General features: G+C 36.9%; 1 protein-coding gene and 2 long non-coding RNA genes across 9 annotated transcripts in view; 1 reads left to right on the plus strand and 2 right to left on the minus strand.

The window, feature by feature from the left end:
- Positions 1 to 27434, plus strand: part of DENND4C (DENN domain containing 4C) — a 77123-nt gene that overhangs the window by 39167 nt on the left and 10522 nt on the right. For 2 of the 4 annotated variants that reach the window (XM_080372865.1, XM_080372866.1), the window contains exons 8-28: positions 164 to 222; positions 1546 to 1690; positions 2035 to 2210; positions 5424 to 5524; positions 6932 to 7150; positions 8145 to 8290; positions 9394 to 9429; positions 9662 to 9792; positions 10637 to 10769; positions 11240 to 11446; positions 12134 to 12262; positions 13029 to 13173; positions 13506 to 13652; positions 15839 to 15964; positions 17327 to 17467; positions 18738 to 19883; positions 21282 to 21458; positions 21953 to 22062; positions 23535 to 23710; positions 24754 to 24933; positions 26467 to 26656. In XM_080372865.1, coding sequence (XP_080228991.1) covers positions 164 to 222; positions 1546 to 1690; positions 2035 to 2210; positions 5424 to 5524; positions 6932 to 7150; positions 8145 to 8290; positions 9394 to 9429; positions 9662 to 9792; positions 10637 to 10769; positions 11240 to 11446; positions 12134 to 12262; positions 13029 to 13173; positions 13506 to 13652; positions 15839 to 15964; positions 17327 to 17467; positions 18738 to 19883; positions 21282 to 21458; positions 21953 to 22062; positions 23535 to 23710; positions 24754 to 24933; positions 26467 to 26656 — 4020 coding nt within the window. The remainder of the gene's footprint in view (positions 1 to 163; positions 223 to 1545; positions 1691 to 2034; positions 2211 to 5423; positions 5525 to 6931; positions 7151 to 8144; positions 8291 to 9393; positions 9430 to 9661; positions 9793 to 10636; positions 10770 to 11239; positions 11447 to 12133; positions 12263 to 13028; positions 13174 to 13505; positions 13653 to 15838; positions 15965 to 17326; positions 17468 to 18737; positions 19884 to 21281; positions 21459 to 21952; positions 22063 to 23534; positions 23711 to 24753; positions 24934 to 26466; positions 26657 to 27434) is intronic. The other 2 variants (XM_080372868.1, XM_080372867.1) reach the window with 2 other exon arrangements.
- LOC308056928 lies at positions 8195 to 10641 on the minus strand. The gene is made up of 2 exons (XR_013925030.1): positions 9879 to 10641; positions 8195 to 8515 (listed from the first exon to the last, which is right to left on the minus strand). It is a non-coding gene; the product is annotated as an uncharacterized lncRNA (long non-coding RNA).
- Positions 12269 to 26471, minus strand: LOC308056925. Of its 4 annotated transcripts, none has more exons than XR_013925025.1 (4): positions 25229 to 26471; positions 23213 to 23325; positions 22127 to 22222; positions 12269 to 12844 (listed from the first exon to the last, which is right to left on the minus strand). It is a non-coding gene; the product is annotated as an uncharacterized lncRNA (long non-coding RNA). The 4 variants fall into 4 exon arrangements; XR_013925027.1 differs by lacking the exon at positions 12269 to 12844 and adding an exon at positions 15242 to 15910; XR_013925024.1 differs by lacking the exon at positions 23213 to 23325.

Below are 27434 nucleotides of genomic sequence, written 5' to 3' on the forward strand. Positions count from 1 at the left end.
TGAACACAAGTCCAAAGATTGTCACTGATTTGCTTCCCTCGCATGGCATTGTGACTCTGTCTGCCAGGCAGTTTATGAGACTGTGGATGTAAGTTTATGTTGGAATATTAAACTGTATTAACCTTGGAGTTGTCCATATCAATCATACTACTTTGTGTTTCAGCTTTCTGCCCATGATGCATTAATACTGTCTCAGCCAGTTTCTACACCATTGCCATTAAGGTATCATTATTAATGCTTTAAATGTATGGTACTTGAAAAATTCAGAGGTAAATCAGAATTAAGTCATAGAAGGAAGCCAAGCATTACTGCAATATTAGTAGATTTTATAAACAGAAACCTCAATATGCATTCATAATATTATACGGTGTGTCTTTCTGACATAGACCTGTCCCTTGTGGAAGAATAGCGTCACTAATTATCCTGAAATAAAGATGAATTGCCAGATTATTGTAGAAACTATGCAGAAAGAAGCAGCAGGCTGTAAGGAAAAAATATGTATGTATTTAAATATCTTGTCATTTCAAAACCTGTGTAGTAAGCAACTTTTTTTTAATAACATAGACTATTATCTTGGTTTTTTCCCTTTTTGGATCCAAGAGAGACATTTATATCAAGCAGATGTGTAAAATCAGTCAATGCACAAGTATGCAGATACTTTGGAAATTTGTAATTATACCTAAAAATTTGTATTTGTGCTTGAAGGTTGATGCAATCTCTGTGGGTACTGCCTGCATCTTCTGGGCTGTAGTTCAGTATGATGACATGGGGTTTTGCCTGAGTAGTTTTTAAGTTAAAAATCAAAATATTCTCCCTTTTTTATTTTTTCTTCCCTTAAAAATTATCATACAATATTCTATATGCAGAAGAGTCCCATGTTAAATCAAGTTACACAGCCTCTTAAGTGAAAAATTGCAGCCTGCCACCAAACCACGAAGCAACATGCAAGTGCTTTTCTAAAGACGTATTTTACATCCCTGTGCTCTTACATATGCCATTACAACTTGTAAATATGTACAGTCCAAACAGATGAAATGGAATATAAACTATAGAAATGCATGTTGCTATCAGAATCATGGATTGATTTTACTTGACTAGTATTAGAATTTGATACTGTGATTCTAAGATCAAATGGATATTCTAGTTCATTATTTTTGCCTGAGGTAACCCATCATATGAAACTGCTAGTGCTATTTGTGCTTGGATTACTTGTTAACCAGTTAGATCTTTTACTGTTACAAAGACAAGATGCCTGTGCATATATGAGAGAGAGTGCCATAAGCAACACAAACTCACCAGTAGCATGGTATAACATATGTTTCTTTAGTGGTAGAATTTGAATTAAGGTTTATTTGTGGCAGTGTAAGTCTCATACTGAGGTGATAGGTATTAGATAAGTAGATAGACATTTAATGTATGGTAATATACATTAGTTGGTCCCAAACAGTTGTCAGAAGTTTGACAGTAGTGATTTTTTTATTTTATTTTTTTTAAATCATGTAACATTCTTATTCTCTTCTCCCTTCCCATCCACCCTTTCTTTAGTGGAGCAAACTTTAGCACTCTGCTCATGAATCTTGGACCGGAAAACTGTGCCACTCTGTTACTCTTTGTGTTACTAGAAGGCAAGATCCTCCTCCATTCTCTTAGACCAGCTGTGTTGACAGGAGTTGCTGAAGCTGTGGTAGCTGTAAGTACAAAGAGTTCTGTACAGCAGTGAGAGAAATCAGTTCAAACTCCACAGTTATTACAAGGCGTTTTAAAGTTAAAATGATTGATGCACTAAATGATCATTTTTCCCAGAAACAGCATTTAAAGTGCTCTAGCATATCTTATTATTATAACTGTTAGAATCATCAGCATTTTTTGCATAGATTACTAAGAGATATGCTGTAAGTTAGTGGTCAGACTTGAAGAATTTTTTCTGACAGTGTAACTGTCATTTCGACTTGAGGCATGTAACTTCTTGGTTTTTATTGTACTGTATCTGTTGTCTTGTTTTAATGCGTTGATTTCATTTAATTTTTCCTTCAGATGATATTTCCATTTCAGTGGCAATGTCCATATATCCCTCTCTGTCCTTTGTCTCTGGCCACCGTACTCAGTGCACCTGTTCCATTTATTGTTGGAGTTGATTCACGATACTTTGATCTGTACGATCCACCACAGGATATTGTGTGCATTGATTTAGACACAAACATGGTGTACATGTAAGTTCTGTGGAGTTTTTACATTTATCTGTAGAGGGAGAGATTGCTGAAATGCTCAGGAGATAAAACTTTTTTAAATACCCTTTTATCTGATATCGTCTATTTCTCACTGTCCTCTGTTCTTTTTCTTATTTCTAATGCTTCATAGCAAATTAAGATTTACTAAGTTAAGGGGTGACACTTGGTGCTGACATTAAAAATGTGATGCAGATGGCGCTATGAAGTTAGTAACAATGGTAATGTGTTCTTTTTTGTTTTGCCACTTCCAGTATATCTCATTAAGGTAAGGGGATAAAAGCTAGGAAAGAGGAAGAGTTGTTCCTGGTTTGTGTTTGGGATTTTGGTTTTTTTTTTCGTGCCCCACCGTTTCTTACATTTCCATCTTGAACTACCACTTTTGAATTTGGTTTGCCTGTGTTCAGTGACTATTAGTATGAACGTGTTTCAGGACCCTTTGTGTCAGTTTTTGATGCTGTCTTACACTCAGAGCACTTCATGTTAGTGTTAATAAAGAAATATTTCTCAAGTTACAAGGGCCAGATTTTTTGTGAAATCAGTCAAGCTAAATTTGATGTCTTGACTACATTCAATCTAAAACACTTTCGCTTAATTATCATGGTTTTAATGCTTTTCTTAAATTTAAGGCGTTGCATGAAGTTTCCTCTCACCTTCTTGAGGAGGGGCTAAGTCAGAGTAACTCTTCTGTTTTTCTGTAATGTATCTCAATGAGAGAACAAACTTCAGGTATTTAACTTAGTAACTTTATTAATTACCTTTCCGTTTTTAATTAATTAGATCATAAATGGAAAGAGACATCTGAGCTAGTTGAAGACGAAGGTGAACATCCCTAAATAAAGTGCACATCTTTTTGTTTGTGACAATATAGTTTTACTTCATCTTGTGTCACTTCTTAACTCTCGAACTTTATTTTTTTTACTAACTTGAGTTGGAATTAGTAAATTGATATATGGGTCAGTTGAATGCATCCTTGATTTTCCTTGTGTCAAAAGGACCCTTCCTCTGCTGAAACAAATGTTTCCTTTACATTACTGAAATGTTTTGTTTTATTAGTAGCATCAAAGGAAATGCTGAACAATGGAGCAAGTTAAGTTTATTTTTATTTGTTTTTTTCTCCTTCCCCTAGGTCCCCATTAAAAACATTGCAAAATACCCATTTTTTAATCACTGTGTGTTGAAGTATTATGCCACCGAAAGAATAATCATAATAGGTGTTGTGAAAGAAGAATGTATTGAAGAAATTCAAGGAAGATAATTTGTTTGTGTGGAGATAATTGCAGTGAAAAATACCTGGTCATAAATAGAATGGAAGTTGAAGAGTGGGTTGCAGAAAAATGAAAGAGAAACAGGGGATTTAGCAGGCAGATAAGGATGTCAAGATTCTGTTGGGATGACTGCTCGAAAGAGCAAGTACCAGCCTTACCTGGATTGGTTACTGAACTAAAAATCTACCAGTGGCTGAGCTCTTACGAGACACTCAACTGGAAATATTTTTCATCTTTTCTTATAAGTCCATTTCTCCTTCAGTAGTCAACTGGCATTTTTCTTTTTTGCTGCCTGTTATGCATATATCTCACCTGTACCACTTACTGACTTCCAGAGGAATTTGACATCTGTAACATTTGACTTGGGTAAATGTGAGGTGTTAGTACCTGTGTTATAAAACTTTTTTAACCAGGAAATGAGAATGTTTTTCAGTTTTGGAGATGTGTAGGCAAAACTAAATCTCCATAAAGCACTTGTGTTAAGCTCATACAGAATTCTAAAATGCTGTGTTATTAGTTATTTAATTTTATCCATGCCTGTTTCTGCCCCTCTTTGTTTTTTTTTTTTAAAGGTGTAAAAGGTAAAAGCATTTAACAGCACTGTTGCTAACTTTGGAAGACTACATAATAGAAGAATAATGTTTGAAAAATACCGTATTTTCTAGTACATCAGTCTGCCTAATGTCTTTTTAGAGCAAATTTGCTGCTATCTTCCTTATCATAGACTGAAGCTTTATTTGCTGCCAAAAAATACTGAAGGCCTTTTACTCATTCAGCATCTTCCTTAATGCCTTTTTTTGGAGGTTTTAAACTATCTCTGTGAAAGTAACATTGAAAGCTGCTTAAGGAAGGTATCCTTTTTAGGGCAAAGATTTGAGAGTTTGTTTTATTTTTATAGCAGGGTTTTTTTCCCTTGCGTATATGGAATAGTACCACTTATATTGTTTATAGGCATGCCATTATGGTAGAGAAAAAATGGGCAAAGGCATCCATAAGTCTGCATTTTTTCTTTAACTCCTGATTCTTTGGCTTGCTTCTTAAGACAGTTCTGTGTCAATGCCAATTGCAAAGTGCAGAACAAGCAGTGACAGCATCAGCTTGGATAGTAATAACTGATAAGGCTTTGCAGCCGCAAGGTTCGTTTTATTCCTTGTTACAACAGTTCTTCCCCACCTTCTGTCTTCCAGAAAAAGGCATAGGAGTTCTCAGGATTGACTCCCTACTCTCTCTCTCTCTTTATGTCAACTGCTTAAACAAGGTCTGGCATTGTACCTAACAAAGATGAGCATCCCTTGAGGCCAATTTATCTCACTGCTTAATCAACCACATCATTTTCAGACTGTGAACTGAACTCCCAGCCTTCCTAGTTCCTGCTAGCCTGTGGCTTAAGCTGAAAAAAATGGGTTGCCATAGAGGTGTCACAGTGTACTATATGACTATAAAGCCACCAGACTGGTCTTCCAGCATTTTACGGTAACAAGTTCGTGTATTCCAGACTGGCTTTATTTGTAGCAGTATAGCAGGTTTATGGTAGTATAGACTTCGCATAGTAATCACATACAGATTAGTGTGCTTAAATTATATTAGCAAGACTGATAAAAATTCTGAAAGGGAAATCAGCTAAGTAAAATTTAAGCTGAAGAGTCTAACCAAATCTTAATGCAGATTCTCCTTACAGGCTGGAGAAGACTTTACTTCTAACTCGATTTATACTGTTCTGTGTCTGAGGAAAATAAGTCCTGAATTGTGTCACTCCTGGGTTTTTTATTTTTGACAAATAGGGACAGTGACAAGACTTCTTTTCAAAATAATTTCTTTTTTTTTTTAATTTACTATGTTCTGAAAATAAAGCAACTTAGGGCTGTGGAAGCTATTATTTTTTATACGGCTTGTATTTTATATATCCCTTTTCCCCTCCTCTGTGCTTTAGATCAGATGATAAGAAGAGCACCAACTGGAAGCAGTTTCCTAAGAAGCCCTGTAAAAGTCTGCTCAGCACCTTAAAGAAACTGCACCCACAGCTTGCGGCAGGTGAAATATATAAAATAAAATGGGAAGGGGAAAGAACAGAAACTGCCTAAAGCAGGAAAAGTAAATACTCAAAGAAAACTAGTAAATTTTCTGATACACACCTGCAAGTCTTAAATTATTGGTGTATAAATGTAAAGAACTTCCTTCTGTCACGTGTGGTGTGAATTATTTTTTCAATATTTTATTTTCTTTGCTGTGATTTCTTAATATTTAAGCTACTTTTTTAGACTTTACTCATGATTAGATTATATTCAAACAAAGATTCAGCTAAAATATGTTTGGATCTCAACCTAAACCAATATTCGCACATGTTGCGATCATTCGCAATAATGTTGCAGCTGTTGTGCAAATACTGCTGAGTATTTCAGGTAATAACTCTTCTACAAAAATAATCAAGTAGCTAAATTTTGACATATTTTGTCAAAAGAAAAAGAAAAAATTACCATCTTCAGCCTAATGACTTGGGACAGGTAAAAGCAAAGTTATCACTAACGGAAGAGTTTTCAGGTATTGCTTCTTTCTGACTTTAAGGTAAGCTGGTTCAGAGTATGTTAGGTTGCATCATTATGGAGGAGACAATGATTGCCTCATAGGTATATAAGATACAAAAAGCTCGTAAATTACGGAAAGAGACAAGTACACTAATTAAGAGACAAATGGTCTTGCCTCTGGTTTCCTTTTTTTTGTTTTTTTTTTGTTAAGATAGCGTTTATTTCATCTGTCAAAAGACCTTGGCTTTTCTTTTGGTTTAATCAGTAGCATGTCATGCAAGCTACCTAATATAAACTTGATCAGAACCAGTGTTCTTTTTTTGATATAATATTGCCAAAATAGAAGAATTATCTAATATTTATGTTAAAATAATTATGTATATTCTTACATAAATATTCATATTATGATAATTGGTATTTCTGTTATAATAAAAAACAGGGAACTATAATTTTCAGCAGTACGTGATACTGTTTTTTTTTAAGAGTGCAAGAGTGGTCTCTGCATGTCACCTACTTGTTCTACCCCTTGGTACACTAAAATGTTAGAATTTTGATGAGAAAAATAGTTTAGGCCCTTTCTTTCTCGATGTGCAGTCTTCAGAACAGGGAAAACATGGTCCTTTGTGTTTGTGTTGAAATGTTCCTGGAAGACTACATTCAGTTGGGTATGTGATAACATCAGCCCAGCTGAGAGCCTTCTCCTTGTTTTATATCCTAGAGGGCTGTGTGAGCTACAAAACCACATAATTAACTCCTGAGATAACTTACCTTTTGTATGAGCCAGGTCAACTGGAAAATAGTCGCAGGATTTCTAGTGTTTGTCACTTCCGAATATGGGCAAGTAGGAAAAAGAAAAATCCATCTTCAGCATCTTGCAAATTTTTAATATAGGATTGTATGTGTTGTGTATTGCTAGTTCACAGGAAGACTCAAGAAGGCTCTGCAGTGGAGATGACTCCTATTGAAGCAGATTTCTCATGGCAGAAAAAGATGATAGAACTTGAGATGGAGATCCAGGAAGCTTTTCTCCGTTTCATGGCATCTATTTTAAAGGGTTACAGAACATTCCTCAAGCCAATCACGCAGGCACCTTCAAATAAAGCAACTGCTGCTGACTCTTTGTTTGATCATCAAGGTGAGGGTGAGGCAAATCAGCTGCTGTTTGTGAACTGGCAGTGTTACAACTTTTGGATTCAGGAGCTGCTTAACTTTAAAAGGTCAAAGTTCTTTTCGGTTGTACAATTCTTGGCAGTATTTACAATTGCAATTCTATGAAGTTAAAGTATTCAAAGTTGATTCGAACATGGATATATGCACATAGAACTGCAATTCTGCAATAGTTCAGGTATTAGAAAAGCTGTCTTCTAGTAGCATGATGCCTTCTCTCCATGGCATATTCCATAAGGACAGCTCTTGGGAATGAAAGAATGTTTCTCAATTTGTACAGACCAAAAATGCCAGAAGCTCACTAATGAAGAACAAAGTAATGTTCTTGATATAAATGGGAAGATAATAGAGAATTGGGCAGAGATCAGATCAGCAAAAGTCATTTTATATTCCTGATCTTAGCACCTTAGCTTTTTAGAACTGTTCTAGAGTTGACTGCTAGATAAGATGACACAGTTGTCTTTGGTTTTATGTGATGGAGGTGTTAGGCTGTTGGTTTGTTGTTTTTTTTGGGGGGGGGGGTTGTTGGTCTATTTTTTTAGTTACTAGAAGCGAGATTTTTAGTCAAAGCTTTGGGAAGTCTTAAATATTTTCACACCTATGACCTCTTAGGATAACATAATTTTTGTTTTAGTATTATTTAGTTTTGTTTTAACTGTTAGATACTTCTGCTGTTGTACAAGGCCATCATCTCCTTTTTCTTGCACAAAAAGTCAACAAACACATTGAGCAGATTGCATGGGGGTGATTGCTTGCCACGTATTGTTAACTGTGGTAAAAAAGCATTGTTAAAAACCCAAAGTGTTATTTTAATCTTCCAGTAATAGTGATAAGTAGTTGTTTTTATTGATAAAGCAAATACTTTATGTATTAGCACTTTAAGTATTTTATATTGACCCTTCATATGTTAATTTCTAAGGGTACTCATAACTGGTATTTAGTTTGTTCCTTTTTATAACCAGGATTTTTAAAAAGCAGAGACCGTGCCTATACAAAGTTCTACATGCATCTCACCAAAACACAGATATTCAGCCGCTTTATTGAAGAGTGCAGTTTTGTGAGTGACAAGGATACTGGCTTGGCATTTTTTGATGACTGCATAGAAAAGGTGAAAAACATGTAGCAATACTATTAAATTGTATGCTTCTATTAATTTTGTGTTACTGTCTGGGTTTTTATTTGTAAAGGTAGATAGCCTCTGCAGCAAGTGTTTTGAAGGACTGGAATTCTTGGTGGTTTTTGCAGAGTCAGTTTCTTCCTTCGTTATCTTTCACAGTCATCATTTTATGTGTTGATGCAGAAAGCTTTCATTACAGCCCTGTAGGATGTCAAGCTGTAAGGTAATGTGAGAAATATCAGTAGCTGACACTTTAGCACAATCCATGTCTTCCCTTTAAATGTTGATCACCCTCCCTCTAATGTGGAATTATCTACCAGTGGACATCTGCATTGTTGCTCTTTTTCACACAATTTAAACTTAAACCCATTTAATGTCAACAATTATTTATGTGGATAAGATCCCCTTTCATTGCCTGTATTTTAACCCAGTCTTGTTTTTTGAAATTAAGTCTCTTCAGCATGGTTCTGGTCTAGGTGTGTTATTGAGTTTCTAGTTTCATCTGTAAAATACCAAGTTCACAATATAAAAATTGGGGACTAGAGAATGATAAGTTCTTAAGGGGTATATATGTGATTCTTTCTGGACAGAACCTTCATTTTCATACCAAGTTCTTACAGAATGAGTCTTTGATTCCGATCAAATCAACATTTGTAAACAGACCACAAAATAAGTGTTTAAATGTTTCCTTGCCCTTATTTTTCTTTCTTCTGAGTGTGGGGTAAGCATCAATAGCATGCATCTAGAGTATACTTTTTTAATATTGTTAATAATTTTATATGATTGCAGGTTGTTTATGTCTTGCATATTTAAATTGTCATATTGCAAGTATCTGCAAAACCAGCAGTTTCTTTCTAAACTGAATGAAAGCATTGTCTTTTGATAGATTCAGGATTTTGTATTTAGTAGATAACGTCAACAAATTGAAAGCGTACTGATTACTGCATTTTCTTACTCTCAGCAAAGGAAGTATTTGAAAAAGAGATTAATTGGTTCCACAGTAATATGAAAATGTTTCCTATTTAATAATGACAGAGCTTTGATAGAATTATTTAGGATTTTTAATTTTAGTTATTTTTTTCCTCTTTTCCCAGCTTTTTCCAGATAAAGGAACAGAAAAAGGAGAGAAGGTACTTTGTCCTTCAAAATGTTTAGGGATATCTGATCCTGAAATAAAAATGGAGAGACAAAGCTGTGGACTTGATATTTGAGTAATTAGAACAAATATAATTTATTTTATGTATATAATTAAATACTGTATATATTAAATGTATTTTTACATATGCTAGCATAACTAATGTTAAAAAGGACATTTTCTCCTGAAGCCAAACTCTGTACTTAGAGTACAAACTCTGTTTTTAGGTTGATGTAGATTCTGTGGAAGATACACGGTTGATTGAGCTTGACGAGTCACAAAAAAGTGAACACACAGTGTTCATAATGCCACCAGAACCTCCTGCTGATGATGGACAGGACCGAGTGCCAAAATACAGGTACAAGTTAAACAGCGTCATGTAGTGAAACCAGAATGCTTGTGACATCAAGCGGGGCAGATGTTCCGCCTTGGTGCACAACTTGCCTTAATACAATGTTCAGAAGAATCTTCAAAAAGATAGTAACTGCCTGCCTTCTTGTAAGTTTCTGAAGCTCTAGAAGTCAATGTTTTGTGTGCGTGTGTACGTTTCAGGGCATGTGGATCTTGATTTTAATTTTTCAGTAACTTTTTGCCAACTTTATAGTAATATTTTTCTACATGTATTCAGTGTCTGTCTTTCTCTTTGAGCCATTTACTTGTATTTTGTAGCAACTGCAGTGCAGTTTGTTTCACAGTGGGAATGACAGAGGGTGGGTAATGGATCTGCCCAGTATTACTGATCTGCAGCTGTCGAACCAAAGGAACAAAACACCCATTCCGCTTTTCAGACTTCTTTCATTCAGTGTTTTTCAGCCTTGTGCAGGAAGTGGCATTTCAGACACTCTGGGTATGATTTTTTCCTTCCTGTCTCTCTTGGAGGTCATGAAGGTTCTGTTTCCAGCTGTTGTCCTTGTTAATCATCATCTGTGCTTCCCTGACTTCCATGATATGGATGGCAGTCTGGGTCTTGTTTCCATTATCTGTGGAGATTTAGTGTCCCAGGCATCTTCTTGTGATATCTTTGTGAAGACTAAAATGATCTTGCCTATCTTCTTTCCTTCCCCACCCCACCTCAGTTGTTTATTCTCCTGTTTGTCAGTTCTTAGCAAGCAAGGTGTCTTTGTATGGCTTTCCTGCTATCAGCAGGTATATAAAAAGCTTTTCTTTTCTGTTGTTTGTTTGTTTTTTAATCATCTTTGTAGCTATAAAAACTTTCCACGACTAGATTTCAAGCTCTTTGACAGGCCACAGGAGCTCAAGCTCTCCTTCAGCAGACACCCAGCTGGAAGCAGCATTTCAAATAGTCCGGCACTCATGGCAAAGAGGACAAAACAGGTCAGATGAGTCTTACTGTAATCACTGTGTGAACACTGAAAGATGTGAAGTTTTTTTGTAAAATTGCCACTAGCTATTTATACTATAAGTTAATGTTGGTAAAGGTTAGGTCTTTGTAACTATTGAGAATCAACACCTGCAAAAGAAAGAAATAGAAGGCAACAAGTAAACAAATAAGCATCTGAGATCACAGTTCACTGTCAAACACATTTCTAAGCTTTAGACTGTAACATAAACCAAAAGGAAAGTAAAATTAATGCTTGAGTGGGGAAAGAAAAAGAGGATTAATTCTCATGCTAGCTTGTACTTGCATAGAGCCTTAATGAGAGTGGTGAGAAGGGAGCTTCAGTGAATGTTTGTCCATTATTATTAAGTGCTTACTTTTAAGAATCCTGCTGAGTTAGTAATGGCTTTTAAATTTGGGATGTTACATCTTTTGTCTGCTTTTTTGTTTTGTTTCACCCTTACAGGAGATAAAAACAGCTCATAAATTAGCAAAGAAGTACTACGTAAGCCCTCCACAGTGGGCTAAGTGTCTCTTCAGTCACAGTTACAGCCTATGGTTTATTTGTCTGCCAGCCTACATCAGAGTTGCACATCCCAAGGTCAAAGCACTGCAGCAGGCATATGATGTTCTAATTAAAATGAGGAAAACGGATGTGGAACCACTGGATGAGGCAAGTGCGAATAGAAAAATGTTAATATATATATATATACGGAACAGAAGAAAAGGTGCAAAGATAGTGTGTTTCACTGCCACCACCAGGTTAAGCATACTTACAGTTTGACCTGTTACAAAGCCACCTTGAAATGATCTCAAAGAAGTCTGCTTAACTAAAGCAACTGAAAATTCATCTCCTTTATCACCAGCTTAGTGTCAGCTGGGTCAAGTACTCAAACTTAGTGTTGCTAGTCTTCTCCCAGATTTCTTCAAGAATTAAGTGCTTGAATATCCCTAATTTTAAAATGGACTTTGATTTAATGCTTTGCAGCCTTACTAAACTGAAGGGATAATGGGTTTGTGTGCAGCATACCATTCTTGCAGTAGTATCCACAGGCTCACAGAAGCAAGTTATCCTGCTTTTTGCATGGGTGTTTCCTTCTCTACCTTGTTTTGCAAACAGAAGAGCCGAGTGGAAAAAAATTCAGCATTCTAAAGATGTGACTGCTGATGTTATCTCAGGTCCTGCGATTTCCTATTTAATTTTTGCTCCCTCTTCTGGCTGTTGAGTATTATGTACCGAGCAGCTACTCTCACATGGCTTTTCCTTTTACATGTGTAAAAAGCTGGAAATTGGGAAAGAGCTTAAGCTGTTTCAGAATCCTTGTCATCAGTCCATTTATGCATTTCTGTGTCTTTTCAGGTCTGCTACAGAGTTGTAATGCAGCTCTGTGGACTGTGGGGTCAGCCTGTTCAGGCTGTGAGAGTCCTCTTTGAAATGAAAAATGCTGGAATACAGCCAAATGCCATCACCTACGGCTATTACAATAAGGTAAGACAAGTCTTGACGAAGGATGTTGTACCAGTGTCTCTCTTGCTGTTGTCACTCCCCTTGTCCTGTAGCACATTTAGAGGTGGTTTCTTACAGCTCTTCACTTAGATTAGCTGTTTTTATTGGGCAAGCTATCATTTTGGTCGTGCTTACGGTTCACTGGATCTGCACCGTATGGTTTTATCCTGTTAAGTTTACATTCCTGTGCTGTGTTTGGCTAACCAAAAATTCTGTTGAAATACATTTATAGTGTTTCCGTTTCCAAGTTTTGGAACCCATCTAATGCTTCCATGTTAAAACCATCTGTTCCTATGTGTATCCTTTAAGGTAGCAGGATCCATGGTGGATGAAGGCTGGAATTAGGCTAGTAGAAGTAGCCTCCCCCTCATTTCCTTGCTTCCAAGTTCCCGTAACATGCTGATGAAACTTCTTAGTAAAGTAAACTGTGTAAAGTGATAGGAAAAAAGGTTCTACTGTGGTCTTTTGTTGCTGCTGAAGTTTATAAGTAAGAACAAACCCGCCTTGGGTACTTAAACAAATCTTGATCCATTGTTTCTTGTTACTCAGGTATTGTATTCAGACCTGGGGGATAAAAGGGAACAGTTCACAAAAGGGTACAGCTCATAAAAACTCAAATATTTGTCTTTCTTCACATGGTTCACAGGAAATGCCTTTTTTGAATATGGGAAGAAAAGCTTCTCACTGTACCATGTGTCTCAGTGTAAGTTTCTTATTGTTTTTGTTATTGCAATGTCTCTTTCTGTAGGCAGTTTTAGAGTCTCCCTGGCCTAGCAGTAACCGCAGTGGCGTATTCCTGTGGACAAAGGTACGGAATGTAATTCATGGCACAGCACAATTTAGGCAGTGCTTAAAGAAATCAACGCAGAGCCCACGAGTACCTGTGACATCAGGTAATAAGTTAGTTGAAATGGATTTATTTCTGCTGAACAAGAGCATGACGTGCTTTCTGAGGGATTGCAGCTAACATTGTGGCTTTTACAAGTGGAAAATCTTTCCCTAAGTATATAAAAATTGATGATTGCCAACTCAGTGCTTGGAACAGTCTTAGAATGTCTTTGGCAGACTGAAGAATTAATTGCCTGAATTCTGTTGCTACATTTTCATATTTTTATTTTATTTGTGCAAGCAAAAGTATTTACTGTTGTCTGAAGAGGTTAGATATATTTAAAAATCTGAACGGTTAAATCCTGTCTTACTAACCAGCTCTTGTTCATGTCTTTAGCTCTGCGGAGTACCACGGGTGGAAGTGATGGGGACATGGTGAGCCATGGTAGCGTGGATAGTTCTAATGATGCTAACAGTGGGGAGCACACTCTCTTCGTCAGTGACTTAGTCAGGCTTGATTCCATTGATAATCACTCTAGCACAGGTACTAGATTCTGCTGGGTTTCACTACTAACAGTCCCCCAAAAGGCTAAATTTTCTAGTCTCTGGTTGATTTCCCCTCCACAACCACATCCTTCCCCTCTTGAGGCTGTAGAGAATGAAGCTGAAATTAAACTATGTAAAGAAAAATAAATACACTGTTGTTGAGTATTACTTTTTAATGCAGATCAAGCTGCTTTAGGTTAGAGTGAACTGTAGCAGAAGTACCATTACATTAAAATAAATGTCTTGCTGTGGTCTCATGAACCTTGCTTTTTGTGTTAATCTTCTGAAGAGGCATGAAGCCTCTGATATATGAATCTGTTCGATTTTTGCAAATGTGATTTATTTATAGAGATGATAGTCTGTGTGAGTAAAACCTTTCTCTGCGTTAAAGGAGTGAAAGTTGCTGAGGTGATTAGAAGCTAACACTTTAAAATGTTGCTTGTTGATGGTAATCCAGAAAGGCCTAAGTAGCATTCCTGGAATTAGTATGTTATGTTTGGTTATAGTAAACTTATGCTTTTAAAGGCCATATTCAAACTTCTTAATAGTAGTTGCTAAACTTGGAAATAAATATAGAAATTATCAGAACATTGTCATACAGTCTTTTTGAGACACCCTGGAAGTGGAAAGATGGGTGATAAGCTGGAGAAAAACTCTGCCTTAAACGTAGTGTGCACTCTCCCAGACAAACTGGAGTAAAAGAGTGCATGGAAGGTTGATCACTTGAGATAGCAAGATAAAGTTCATGGTTCTTCATATCTGCTTTAGTACTGATTACATCCTACTTGTGCAGTGTCAACTAAACTTCCTTTCTGTGTGTATTTCAAAACTTAATGTACAAGTGGTTCTTGCACAGTCTTCATGTTTTTAATATCTTGAGACCTTCTGTAAAGAGAACTTTGAGTCTGATTCCTGTGCTTCATCTGATATGCCTACCTAGATTACTGAACTTCCCTTCTCTCTGCTCTTTGTTGCTCTGCTTTTTGCTCTTTGCTGTCTCTTGGGTGCCGCATTTGTCCTTGGCTATCACGGTGTGGGGTGCAGACTTATATGGTGTGAAGCCTTGGATGCACGTGTGCATTATTTCTACCCTTGAATGTTACTTCTGCAGGTAATTCACCCATTTATTGATAGGGTGTTTTCACTTCTGTGCAAAGCAGAGATACTAACATTATTGAAATGGTGATAGAGAGAAAATAAGGGCTGAAGAATGTCAGAACTTATTTTTCTATCTAAAAGGTTTTTAACATTTTGACATTTAATTCTTTTTTACACGTTTACTCTTTGTTGGCAAAATAAACAGTAGCAATATGTATTGTAGATGAATTATGTCTGTCAGTCAAGTTTTATGGAGCTTCCTAATACCTTTCACACTTAGTAACTTACTTACACTTTGATCTTTTAAAATACTGTCATGTATTCTAGTAGGTATTCTTAAGGCATATCAACAATCCTGTTGAACATTTTGATGTGGGATATGTCCCATGTAGTATTTTTGTATTTTTGCACATGCAATAGCACTTTAGGTAAAAACAACAAAGAAAAGAGTGTCTTTCTGGATTGCTTCCTATGGCAGACTTTTTGGACTTTCTTTTTTTTTTTTTTTAAGAATGAGTTACAGCTGTCAAGTTTAACTGGTATTGTGGAGGAGCAGACTTTTTAAAAATGTTTAGATTTTTACTTTTTTCCTATTACATTTTATACTTTCTACTGTAGCACAAAGATGTAGGCCATTGATGGTAAAGTTCTTTTTAGGGATGTAGTCACTGTTAGAAGCTTGCTCAATTATTGTCGTGCTTGTCTAACTTTCTTTTGTAGATGCATTTGAGAATTTATCTTGCCCAGCAATGAAGTATTTCATGCTGATGAGAAGGGAAAGGAATGAAAAGGAGATACAGAGCATTAAAGGCAGTTAGTCACTGTAGTGTTCCTGGGCGAGTAACTTGTGTTTAATATAATAATGAAAAAAGTACATTTGGATTGTAAGGCCTAAGTATCTCTGCTGTTACTGTCACCATCTGTAGATCTGTGCACAGATTAGACATTTCTGTGATCTTACTATGAACTTTACTGGTGAAACAAAATGTGAAATTAATTAATTTCAGTTCTTTTGTTTTCTTACTGAAAAAAAAAGTTAGGAAAGTAAAACAAATCTGAGGCATGTCTTTGTATTCCTTCAAACAGGTGGTCAGTCAGACCAGGGCTATGGATCCAAGGATGAACTTCTAAGAGATGATGGTGATAGTCTTCATGCAACTGAAACACAAGTAGAGAAGAATATTTCTTCTAAAGCTGAAAAGCTAATAGGAGGTTAAGTATGCATGTTTACACTGATGAAGGCATTTTGTAATAAATCTGTTTCATGGTGTAGCCTCAGCTGTCAATAAAGCACCACACAGTCACTTGCTGGCTCCCCCTTGGTGGAATGGCATGGAGAATCAGAAGAGTAAAAGTAAGAAAACTCATATGTTGAGATAAAGACAGTTCAACAGGTAAAGCAGAAGCTGCACACACAAGCAAAGCAAAATAAAGAATTCATTTGCTACTTTCCATCAGCCAGCAGATGTTCAGCCATCCTCAGGAAAGCAGGGCTCCATCATGGATAATCATTACTTGGGAAGCCAAAACATAATTCTGAACATTACCCCCTTTATATGCTGGGCATGACATCACATGGCATGGAATACTGCTTTGGTCAGTTGAGGCCAGTTGTGCCGACTGTGTCCCCTCCCAGCCTCTTGTGCACCCCCAGCCTCCTCACTGGTGGGGTGTGGTGTGAGAAGCAGAAAAGGCCCTGATGCTATATCAGCACTGTTTAGCAATGACTAAAACATCCCTGTATTATCAGTGCTGTTTTCAGCACAAATGCATAGCCCCATACTACCTACTGTGAAGAAAATTAACTCTTAATACAGCCAAAACCAGCACAATCTGCTTCATGCATTAGACTCCCACAAATACTTAATGCATTGAATTCACGATGTCAAGGTCAAAATATGACTATGTGAAATCTAATGGACTACTTCTGTAGCGTGGCTAATAGCAGTGGAATACATATAGGTAGAAATAACCTTTTATTAGACTAGTTTAATATAGATGGAAAAATTGGACAAGTGCTGGGGCACACAGTATTTTGTATTATGTTCTTCTCACTTCTGTATTTGAAAATTTGACCTTTTTTTTAGCTGTACAAGTTGACCTAATAAAAGGCATTACTTTTTGCTACAGACTCTTCCCAGCTGTAGAAAATACAGTCATCTCCTGTCTTCTATCCAGATTTTGCCCTTAATTTTTCTGTATTTTGTCTTTCTTGTTATTGCATCTGTTTCATACCTGTGTTAGCAGATCCTTAATGTGAATTAGGGCTTCTAAAGTTGTCATTAGACAAATAGGTCTGCATGAAAATAGTGAGAACTGTGGGTCCTGCTGTACTTTGCTTGTTTGAAAAAATACCAAGGGAAGAAATTTGCATGTGTTCTAACCTTCTGAACAGCTAAGCACTCTGCATAATGCTGCCTAGTGACATCCATCTGGATATTATTTCCAGGAAATGCTCAGTACATAGTAGGACTGATCCTTTAGGTTCTAAGTGTTTGAGTTTATATTTTCCATGATAGTGCAAATGCAACTATTCAGTTAAATTAACTAAAATTCACATTCTTTTTCTTGTAGAGGTTGGTACTGAGAAATCTGATGAAAAACAACAGCTGAATATAGAAACCCGTAATCCAACAGACGTGCCTGCTGGAGGTAACAGTATTGTGAAAGTTCCATCTGGCATTTTTGATAGCAGTGGAAGGAAGAGCAGTGGTGGTGAGTCACTGGGTGAAATAGAACTTGCTGAAGTCTCAATCTTGTTCTGTAGTGTTTTACAATATTCCATGCTGTGGAAAGAAACACAGCTGCTATTTGAGGTGCATATACTTCATGCATTTGCTTTCCATTATCCTTTGCAGGTGACTTAGAAGGAACTTGTGGATTCTAAGGTTGAAAATCACTGTTGAGTAATTGAAATCAAGATTGTCTCTGTTCCACACTGAGAGTTGTTTCAGTAGTGTACTAGAAAGCCAAGAGAACTAGGGTCTCTGCTCTTGACTTTTGTCACCTAAACTCACTAAGCTTGGACAAATCTCTTCATTCCTGTGGCTTACTTTGCCAGTGTATAATCTAGGATCAATACATGTTGTCTTTGTGCCATACAAAATTTATTTACATATCTGGAGCTTTATGATGAGGAGACTTATGGACATAAAAGCCAGATCTTGGGGCCCATTTTTTTTTCTGCCTTTGTGCTTGTCCTTGTCTATACTGAAGCAGTGTAGTCCAGCTTCAGTATAACTTGATAGCAAAGAACTTAGTCTCAGGCAAAAAGTTGCACAGAATGTTTCTGGCAATTATGAATGTGGATGACTTGTCAAGAGGCAGCATCAGTGTGAGACTCAAACATCCTCCAGCAGTGGATATGATACATTGGGTCCTCTGTTGGTGACCCTAACACAGTAGATTTCCCATACTTCTGGAGGTTTTTGCCTAGCTAAGACAGCTTTCTAGACAATAAATACTCCCAATTCCCCCAAGGAAATAAGATTATAAGATTAGTTTACATCTTCACATGCTACATTTAATTAGTGTTTTCTAAATACGCCTGTGTCATAAATGAAGTAATGCTTCTGTGTTGTGCAGACACACACAGTAGGTTTTTTTTCAGAACCAGAGTGAACTATGGGGTTTGATGTATAGATCTGTGAATACAGCTCTGGAAAACAAAAAACGTGCAATCTTTAATTATACTTTGCTTTAGTTCATGGATGTAGTACCTATTGTCTGCTGGGTGTTTGGCATAGGGAAAGGAAGTAGAAGCTGTAAAAAGCTTTGACTTCAAGGAGTCAGAGTAGGTGACTTTTGATCTGTACGATGCCTTTACAGCCAGTAAAAGTCCCTTGTTAATACTAGTGTAATTTCCTAATGGGTAACTTGCTCCCAGTCTCCTCACAGGTAAGGAGATGTAGAGTTTTCATGTAATTTCAGGAAATAAACATGTTTGGTGGCTATGGATACCATATTAATGCCTTTTCTCTTTTAGAAACTGGTTCTAGCCCACTATTCGTAACTGAGGATTCAGTTGAAGATGTAGTCTTTGGTGATGTTTCTTTTAAGAAATCGAGTGAAAAAAGACAGAAGAGGCAGAAACTGTTTTCAGAGAGAAGCTGCAGTTTCAGCAGTGAAAGCAGAGCTGGAATGCTGCTGAAAAAAGGCAGCTTGGACTTGAATTCTAAAGAAATAGCAATAATGATGGGAGCAGATGCCAAGATCCTCACAGCAGCTCTATCTGGGGCCAAAACTTCACCCTGTCAAATGAATAAATCCCACAGCTTTGAAAGTGTTGTTGACCAGCAGATTTCTGGAATAAGTGGCACCTGGGGTTGTGTGACTGAGAGTGACTGGGAAATGGAGCATAGGTCTTCACCAGTGCTGGAAGAACCTGGGGAAGGGCAGGAGCATCTTGAGAATGGAAGAGATGAAAACATGACCACAGTGGAAGACATGAACCTGGAACAGTCAGCTGAGTCCAAAAATGAGAAAGCAGAATCCAAAGATGCAACTACTAAAAGGAATAGCTTTTATGGAGTGGTTAAGCCTGTTGAAAGGGAAGATGTTGAAGTAGGCTTGGACCCTTTATCTTTGCTGGCTACTGACAACACACAACCAAGGCATCCAGAACCTGAGGAAAAGTTGGTGTCACCAGTTGCAGCACGTAATTTGGCAGATGAAATAGAGAGCTATATGAATCTGAAGAACCCATTGGGCAGTAAGTTTCCCAGCATGGAACTTCACAAACCAGGCAGGGAAGCAGAAGCCTCTGGTACACTTGGTCACTCCCAAGAAAGGAGGTCGAGCCTGCCTTTGGATCCTGGCCTGCCATCTCCCAAGTCTTACGAAAATCGGAGAAGTCCTGTCTCCAGATCCAAAACATTCACTGGACGACCAAAGCAACAAACCCATCCTCAAGTTCAAAAGGAGCGGTCTTCATCTTTGACAGGACTGGGTCGTTCTCCACATGGCTCATTAGGATCTGTCGTAACAACTTTATCAAATCTGAAGTTAGACAATATACTGTCTGGACCAAAAATGGATGTTCTGAAATCAGGCATGAAGCAGGCCGCCAATGTGGCCAGTAAGATGTGGGGAGTTGTTACTTCAGCATATAGTTACTCAGATGATGAGGCAAGTGTTTTTCAATATGAAAAATTTGGGAATTTAGAGGAGTAACTTTTGTGTCCAGTAGATTGCTTTGTGAGATGGTGTTTTGTATTAACTGTCAACTTCAGTTAGCTAATGAAAATTGCACTTAATGTGTAGTGCAGTTTTCCTGTCATTAAAAACCACTTTTCAGACAAAAGCAAATTAAAAGGTCTTGATGCAGTATACTTTGACTTTTTGTTCTCAACATTCCCCTCCCTATTTATTTATTTATTTATTTATTTATCTTTTTATTTATGTTTAAAGAAACTGCACCAAGAAACGCTTGTAAGAACAAAATTATGTCATCTTAAATGATATCATACTGTCTGTCTTATTTTAATAAATAAAAGGTTGTGAAAACAAATCACAAACCTAAGAAGTCAGGCTGATGAGGATTAAAGTTGCAAATAGTGAGGGACAGCATGAGATTTAGTAAATTTAATCAGAAATTTGGAAACAGTGTTCTTGTACTTGTGTGAACACAATTAACAGTCTTTTTCAGAGTAAAACATTTAAGAGTATAATGACACAAATGAAAGAGGAGATGGAGGGGTGAATATTACAACTTCCTCCTTCCTATGTATGTCTTCTTGTTGTGCTTCCAAACATAGTTTTCTGTCTTGGAAGGCTTCTGCTTGATCCAGTTTACCCCTCAATGTCGTGTTTTGCTTTAAGGATCTTTTGTCTCCCCTCTTCAGGCTGTTAAGATACCTTCTTGATACGTTTTTCAAATTCTTCCTCCTTTCCCCAGCCTCCATAAAAGGTGGGAGAGAGGAAGACAGCTGTCTGGCTTTATTTCTGTGTGAAACAGATTTAACTGGTGTTACTAATAGGGTTCTTCTTCTATGACATAAAACATTTTTCTTTATATATAAAAAAATTTTTTTTCCTTCCCAGATATTGCCTGTGACAGTGAAAACTTACTGGTTGGCCGCCTTCCCTGATATTTTTTTTTCCTGGGACCTAGGTTTTCCTGTGTGTCTTTCTATTATACTGACATAATCCACAGAATTTTGTTTAATGGCACATCATAATTCCCTTAATGTGACTTATTTTAATTTCTTTCAGGGATCTTTTAATTCTCCCCTCTTTTATTTCTGTAACTTTCATTTTTAATGTCCCAATTACTATACTTTGTCATGTGCTGTGTCTTAGTGACTGTGTTATTGCTGCATCATTTCAGCTGGTATGTTTCATTCCTGTCTTAAGTTAAGTTCTGAAAATAGGACTTTAACTTGGACCTTTTTTTCTGGTCATTCCTACATCAGGATTTTGTCTTAATCTGCTACTTTAATTTTTATTTATCAGGATAAAGATGGAACTCAAATAATGGATCTGGAAGTACTCAGAAATGCTAATTTTCTTCTTCTTGTATTAAAGGAAGAGAACAATCAACCAGACTTTAATTTCCCTGCTGGTTTTGAAGATAATATTTTAGGTGATAATCTGTCATCAAGAACTGGAGTCCCAGGGCTGATTACGAATGAGCTTGCACAAAGCACTACAAGTCTTGGCAGTAGCAGTAGCAGTGGAGATGCAGGAAGACAGCATTACAGTGCAGGTGAGATTGTTGGGGTTTTTTTTGTTTCCCTCTCCTGACTTGTTTATAATACAACAAACAGGGAAAACTATTATGGTGAAATCATTCATAACAGTGGAAGCTATGGTAATCTGAAATTATTTCAAGCTGTTAAGAGAAGTACAAGGAAATTTGTATTTCCATTCTATACTCTTACCTTGCAGTAGCAAATAGCTAATGATTCTCTCTTTGTTGAATGTTTAAAAAGTTGATACAAAATACGGGGATTTAACTGTAAAAATACTTCCTAACTAGGTATAGCCAGGAATACCTGCTTATTCACAAAAATAATATCACAAAATGATAACACAAAAATTATAACTATCTATGTTTTAATTATAATATTAATGAAGTTACAGAGCTACACATATCTGGAGATCTTCTGGTACAATTTTCTGCCTTGAAGTTATTTTCTTTGGGAATAGATGAATTATTTTTTCCTTGAATACAAGACACAGACAACTCTTTCTGCACAGGTGAAGCTTCATTCCCAAGAAGTATGAAAGTTCTAGATTCTGAGAAGTCAGAGCACAGCTCTTCACATAATACTAGTTTATCCAGCATTTTCCAGAACTATGCAATGGAGGTAAGATTAATAAACTCATAGATGAAAGATATAATTATTCAGTATTACTGTATACATTAATTACCTGTTTAGTTGGATGCAGTTAGATTTTTCAAAACAATTTTTTCTACATTTCTATTTCAAAGATGCTTAATACTTTTAGCCCAAGGTATGAGAGTACCTTTAAAAAAGAAAAATGTGTTAAATGCTTTTAAGTATCTCTCAAAGTATCTCTCAGATATATGTAGAGAGAGATAGATACATACATATATATATATATATATATATAAAGAAGAGACAACTGAGGTAAGGGTCAAAACTTGAAAAGAGAAATTAGAGAGGAAAGTTGTTGGGTTTTTTTTTCCCTTCAAGCTTACCCCCTCCATCCCCCCTTCCTTTAAGAAAATGATGTCTTATTACTGAATAATTGTGGTGGGTTGACCACACCCAGCAGCTCGGCCCTTACCCAAGTACTTGCTTACTCCCATCCCATCAGGATGGGGAAGAGACTCAGAAGGGCAGAAGTGAGAAAAAAAGCAAGTTAAGATAAAGACAGTTTAATAAGTGAACTGGGGAAAAAGAACACAGGAGGGGGGACAAGAAGAAAGTGATGCAAAGGTGATCAGTCAGCACCATGACACCCCAGGAAACTGCTACCTTGGAAATACACACACATCCCCAGTTTTATCACCGAGTGTGACATTACAGGATATCCCTTCGGTCAGCTGTCCTGGGCATTTCCCCTCCCAACCTCTTGTTTGCCCCCAGCCTTTGCTGGGTTGGGGACAATGAGAAAGAAAAGGCCATGATGGTGTGTAAGGCGTTGTTCATCAATAGCTAAAACATTGGTGTGTTATCAACACAGAGTTGGTCACCACTCTAAAACACAGTACCATAAAGACTGCTGTGAAGAAAATTAACTCTATCCCAGCCACGCCTAGAACGATAAAGCTTTAATATGCCTTTCTGTTTCAGTTGTCATTTATAGTTGTTTTCAGACTTCAGCTATGACGATAATGGTCACTGTGTTTGCACTGGTCACATTTCTTTCAGGTGGGCACCTGGCATCCAGCTAAGGCCAACCCACCATACCACTATAACGGTTTCTTTTGTGTTTGGCTGTTTAGAGGGTTTTTTTCTTTTTTTGAAAAGTAGACATGCGTTTACTTACACAATTCAAAACAATTCATATATGATGAAGGCTTCATAGGAGCAAGCAATTGCAAATGTTAAATTAGTAGCATTTCAGATTTCAGGGTAGTGCTTCTTCCAGGTCTCAAAATACTTAAGAAAAATAAATTATTAGTATTCGCATTTCATAGGTAAAAGTTATGTAGACAAGATAACTGTGAGTATGGTAAGAAGTGATGAACTCATGCCTCCCAGCTGGCATTCTGATACCCGTTTAAACTCCTGTGATTACTAAGCCTATAAACCCAATTATAAAACAGCCATGAAACAAGACTGATAGTATTCGTTCTTTGCTGTTCTAGGTATTGATGTCAAGCTGCTCTCAATGTAGAGCTTGTGGTGCTTTGGTTTACGATGAAGAAATCATGGCTGGATGGACAGCAGATGATTCAAACTTGAACACTACTTGCCCTTTCTGTAAAAGTACCTTCCTACCTTTACTTAATGTTGAATTTAAGGACCTACGTGGCACTGCAAGGTTAGTGTGTTTTATAGATACTCTTGTTCTGTCTTTCCACCTGTAAATGGTTATATTTTTTTCACAAAAGGTTTTCGTTATACCTCCCAATGTTTTTGTCTAGATGCTAATAAGAACATCACTGTTTGTTTAATGGTCATGATCATATTGAAGGAAATTCCAAGTCATAAAAACTATTGAGTTTCATTGTAAAATGGCCAAAAAGGAAAAAACTGGTTGCCTTTTTACCACTTTTTCTTTTTGTGTCTTCTTTGTAAGCATAACTATTTAGAAGGCATAAATCTATTTTCGTTTTCTTAGCTTTTAAAACAAAGCTAATGGATCATGTACTTTTTAAAAGCATATGAAGCAGTTTTCAAATCTGTCAGCAAAGAATTTATCCCAAATCAAGTGTGCTAACAGCTTTTAGTTACAGATGCTCCAGCTTATAGTTTCTTCGGTAGCTCTCCAGTTTAAGGTTCTCTGCTTACTATTTTTACTGATTTCAATTGCACTTTGAAGGCTGAAACTTACTTTAAGGTAATTTAAAATGGATTCTCACTGTAGTCATTGCTGTGAAACAGAGCTTCTGCTAGTGTTCTCTGATGCTGAAACTGAACATCTGTAGGGTGTGTACTTAGAAAACCTTAGCAAAGCAAGACATGTTCTTCTTGTCTTGTGCCTAGAATGGTGTATGGTGTTCTAGTCTTACAATGTCAGATTACAATAACAACCATTTTCAGTGATGTGTCAGCTATTGGTACGCTGTTGCCGCTTGGGAACTGTGACAAACTAAGGTGACTTGTAATGATTTATGTACACTTTAGGATTTCTCCTTTTGCAGTTCAAATCTCTTGTGTGTGTTCATTTACTCTGCCTGTATAAGTTACAGTGGAAAGAGCAGGATGAAGCTTGTGTCCCATTGTCAAGCTTTTTAATGTTGTGTTTCCTTATTTTTGCTACTTTTCGAAAGTAAATGTAGAAAATAGTAACTCTTAAAATTACTTTATACTTACATCTTAACTTTTTTATTTCTCTCCTCTGCCATTCATGTTGTAACTTAGCTTTTTCCTGAAGCAAAGTACCTCAGGAGATAGTTTACAGAGTGGTACCCTTCCATTAACCACTGATCCCCTGGAGCAGAAGTTGTCCAGTCCAGCTGTTGCTGACTTGATCAGTTTTTCAGAACACCCACAATCCAGCCACACCATAGCTGAAGAAACTAGCTCTGCAGCTGAGCAGAGGTAGGCAAAACAGGTTTGTTATTTCTGTCAGAAATGTATTAATGCTTCCAGTATTTTTCCTCTACTTAAAAAGTGAAGGTTGACTTATGTACCAAATACAGTGGAGAATTACAATTGTGACTTGTTCATCTGTTTCCTCTTGGTTTTTTTTGCATGTTTGAAGCATGCTTTTAGCAATGCTGGTTCCACTAAATGAGCAGGTTTTAGAGATAAAACTATAGAAATAAACCTTCAGGTCCATCCACTACTGAGTAGTAAGTAAAACTTCTACTCAGTACTGTTAGAACGCACTCACCTTTTAAAGACACACAGAACTTTCTCCTTTGCTTGAGTTTAGAATTTAACAAGAAGGACAACACGGCATTATGGGGAAAAAGAAGTTCACTTGCTGGAATGCTCTTTTTTGAGGGAAAGGTCTTGGAGCACTCGATGGTGGTACTGAGCATGCATTCTGTGACAAATTAACACTGATGTAAAACTGAAACTCAGAAAAACAATACCACTTGTGAAACAGTTTATAGAAAAAAGCATTAAGGAGAAGGTGTCATGTTGGTAGAATGAAGAACTGAAACAGTGCTGTTCTGAACTGTGACCTTTTTGCAGGGTTTTCTTGACATTTTGTTGTAAAGTTTTTTTTAAAAATCGTTGTTCAGTTGGGAATTCTTATCAGTGCCTGTGAGCTAATGAGCTAATGCCTGTGTCAGACTATTAAAACTTCAATCAACGTGATAGTACTTAGTCTTAATACTCTAAAAATGAAAAGTAGTATTGCTTATGTTAATCTCTTAACTCTGATGTAGGATATTTTTAACTCAAGTCAAATTTAGGAGTGAAGATCACCTCTACATTAATCTCTTCCCTCTCTTTGCAGATTTGGAAGCAGACACTTCTGTTTCACTTGATGTTTTTTCTTCTGTATTGTAGTTGGATTGTTTTTATCCATTGCTTCTGTTATAACAGGCACAAATTAAATATTCCCAGATCTGCAAGCAGCTTGATTGCTTGGGTTAAGTTTGACAAGCCTGTAGTAAGAGTTTGCCTAAATTATCCTGTAGGATGACATTGACACTTCCAATTTTAGTTTTTCAGCTATTTTAGCATGCAACTTATAAATTGTTTTCTATAATATTTTTGCTCTCTGCTTATGACGTTTAGAGGAAGTAAACTTAAGGGAAAGGAAAAAGGAGCATAGTCAGAACAAGATAATCTTTGTGTGTTGACAAAACTGTACATTGCCATTTTTCTAAGCAAGGTGAAACTGTACCAGAGCAATAGTACCCATACAGAACTTAATTGCTTTCAGATTCATGTCTTAGGTTATACCTAGCTGCTTTTCTGGAGGGATGGTTGTACTGTTTTTAAAGGCATTTGGTTTTGTTTTCCCTCAATGGTAGAGCTAACTGGGCAAATATTATTAATCGAGAAACTTGGTTTGGGATAACTTACCTGGCAGCCTTTCTCTGTGTCCTTCCTGTTGCCATAGGAATGCTGAATAGTTTCATATTAGCATATTCTCTTCTAAAATCCAAACAGTGATGTGGCAGAAGAACAGACTAAAGATCCCACAACCTTGAAGACATCTGCCAATAATCCATCAAAAAGGGGAGTGTCCTTGACTCGGAGCCACAGTGTTGGAGGTCCACTGCAAAACATTGATCTTTCCCAGAGACCGTCTCATGGCATTTCAACAGTTAGTCTTCCAAATAGTTTGCAAGAAGTTGTGGTACGTCTAGAACCTGCACATTCAGTTGACAGCAAAATACTGAATACAATAAACTTACAATTAATAATGTTCTACTACTAGCATTCTTGTCCATCTGGGGAATGGGAATGGCTGAGCATATTTTCATATGACAAAAAAAAATCTTGGTTCAGTTAATCTAAAATTGCTTTTTCCGTACATTATACAAACAGTGCTGCTGGATTTGAAATGTTCTCCCTAGCGGAATGAAGCTACCCTTTGTCTTTCTGAAACTGGGAGTTCATTTTAAAAATAACAACTTCTACAGCAGACTAAACACGATAGTACAACCAACACACTGTTGCAAGAGTGAAAGTTTTTGTTCCTTTTTGACGTATTTACTTGCACTCTATATTCTGGTAGGCTCACCCATTGAGTGTATGGGAGAAGGTAAGAGGCAGGATTGAGACTATTGCATTATTCTTACAGGTGAAACAGTGTTTCTCCTCTCTCGGTGCTTTTTATTGGCAAGAAGCTGTCTTAACATGAACTCATGATTCAGTTCCACAGCTGATGTAATTACTGACATATTTCTGCAATCTCCGTCACCACTGGCTTAGTACCAGCTGAGACAGCTTGAAACTGCACAGTCAGGAACACCTTAGAACAAATTACTGTTTTCTCTTTTTCACATAATAGACCTTAAGTTCTTCTTCTTTAAGAAACACCTCAACAGTCAAACCCGCTGATGCTACTAAAGTTGTTGTGTGTTCAGTACTTCCAGAGGCTTCTTCCAAATATCAAAAGAAACTGTGCAATC

The sequence above is a fragment of the Falco punctatus genome, assembly GCF_963210335.1.
Source record: "Falco punctatus genome assembly, chromosome: Z".
Taxonomy (NCBI): domain Eukaryota; kingdom Metazoa; phylum Chordata; class Aves; order Falconiformes; family Falconidae; genus Falco; species Falco punctatus.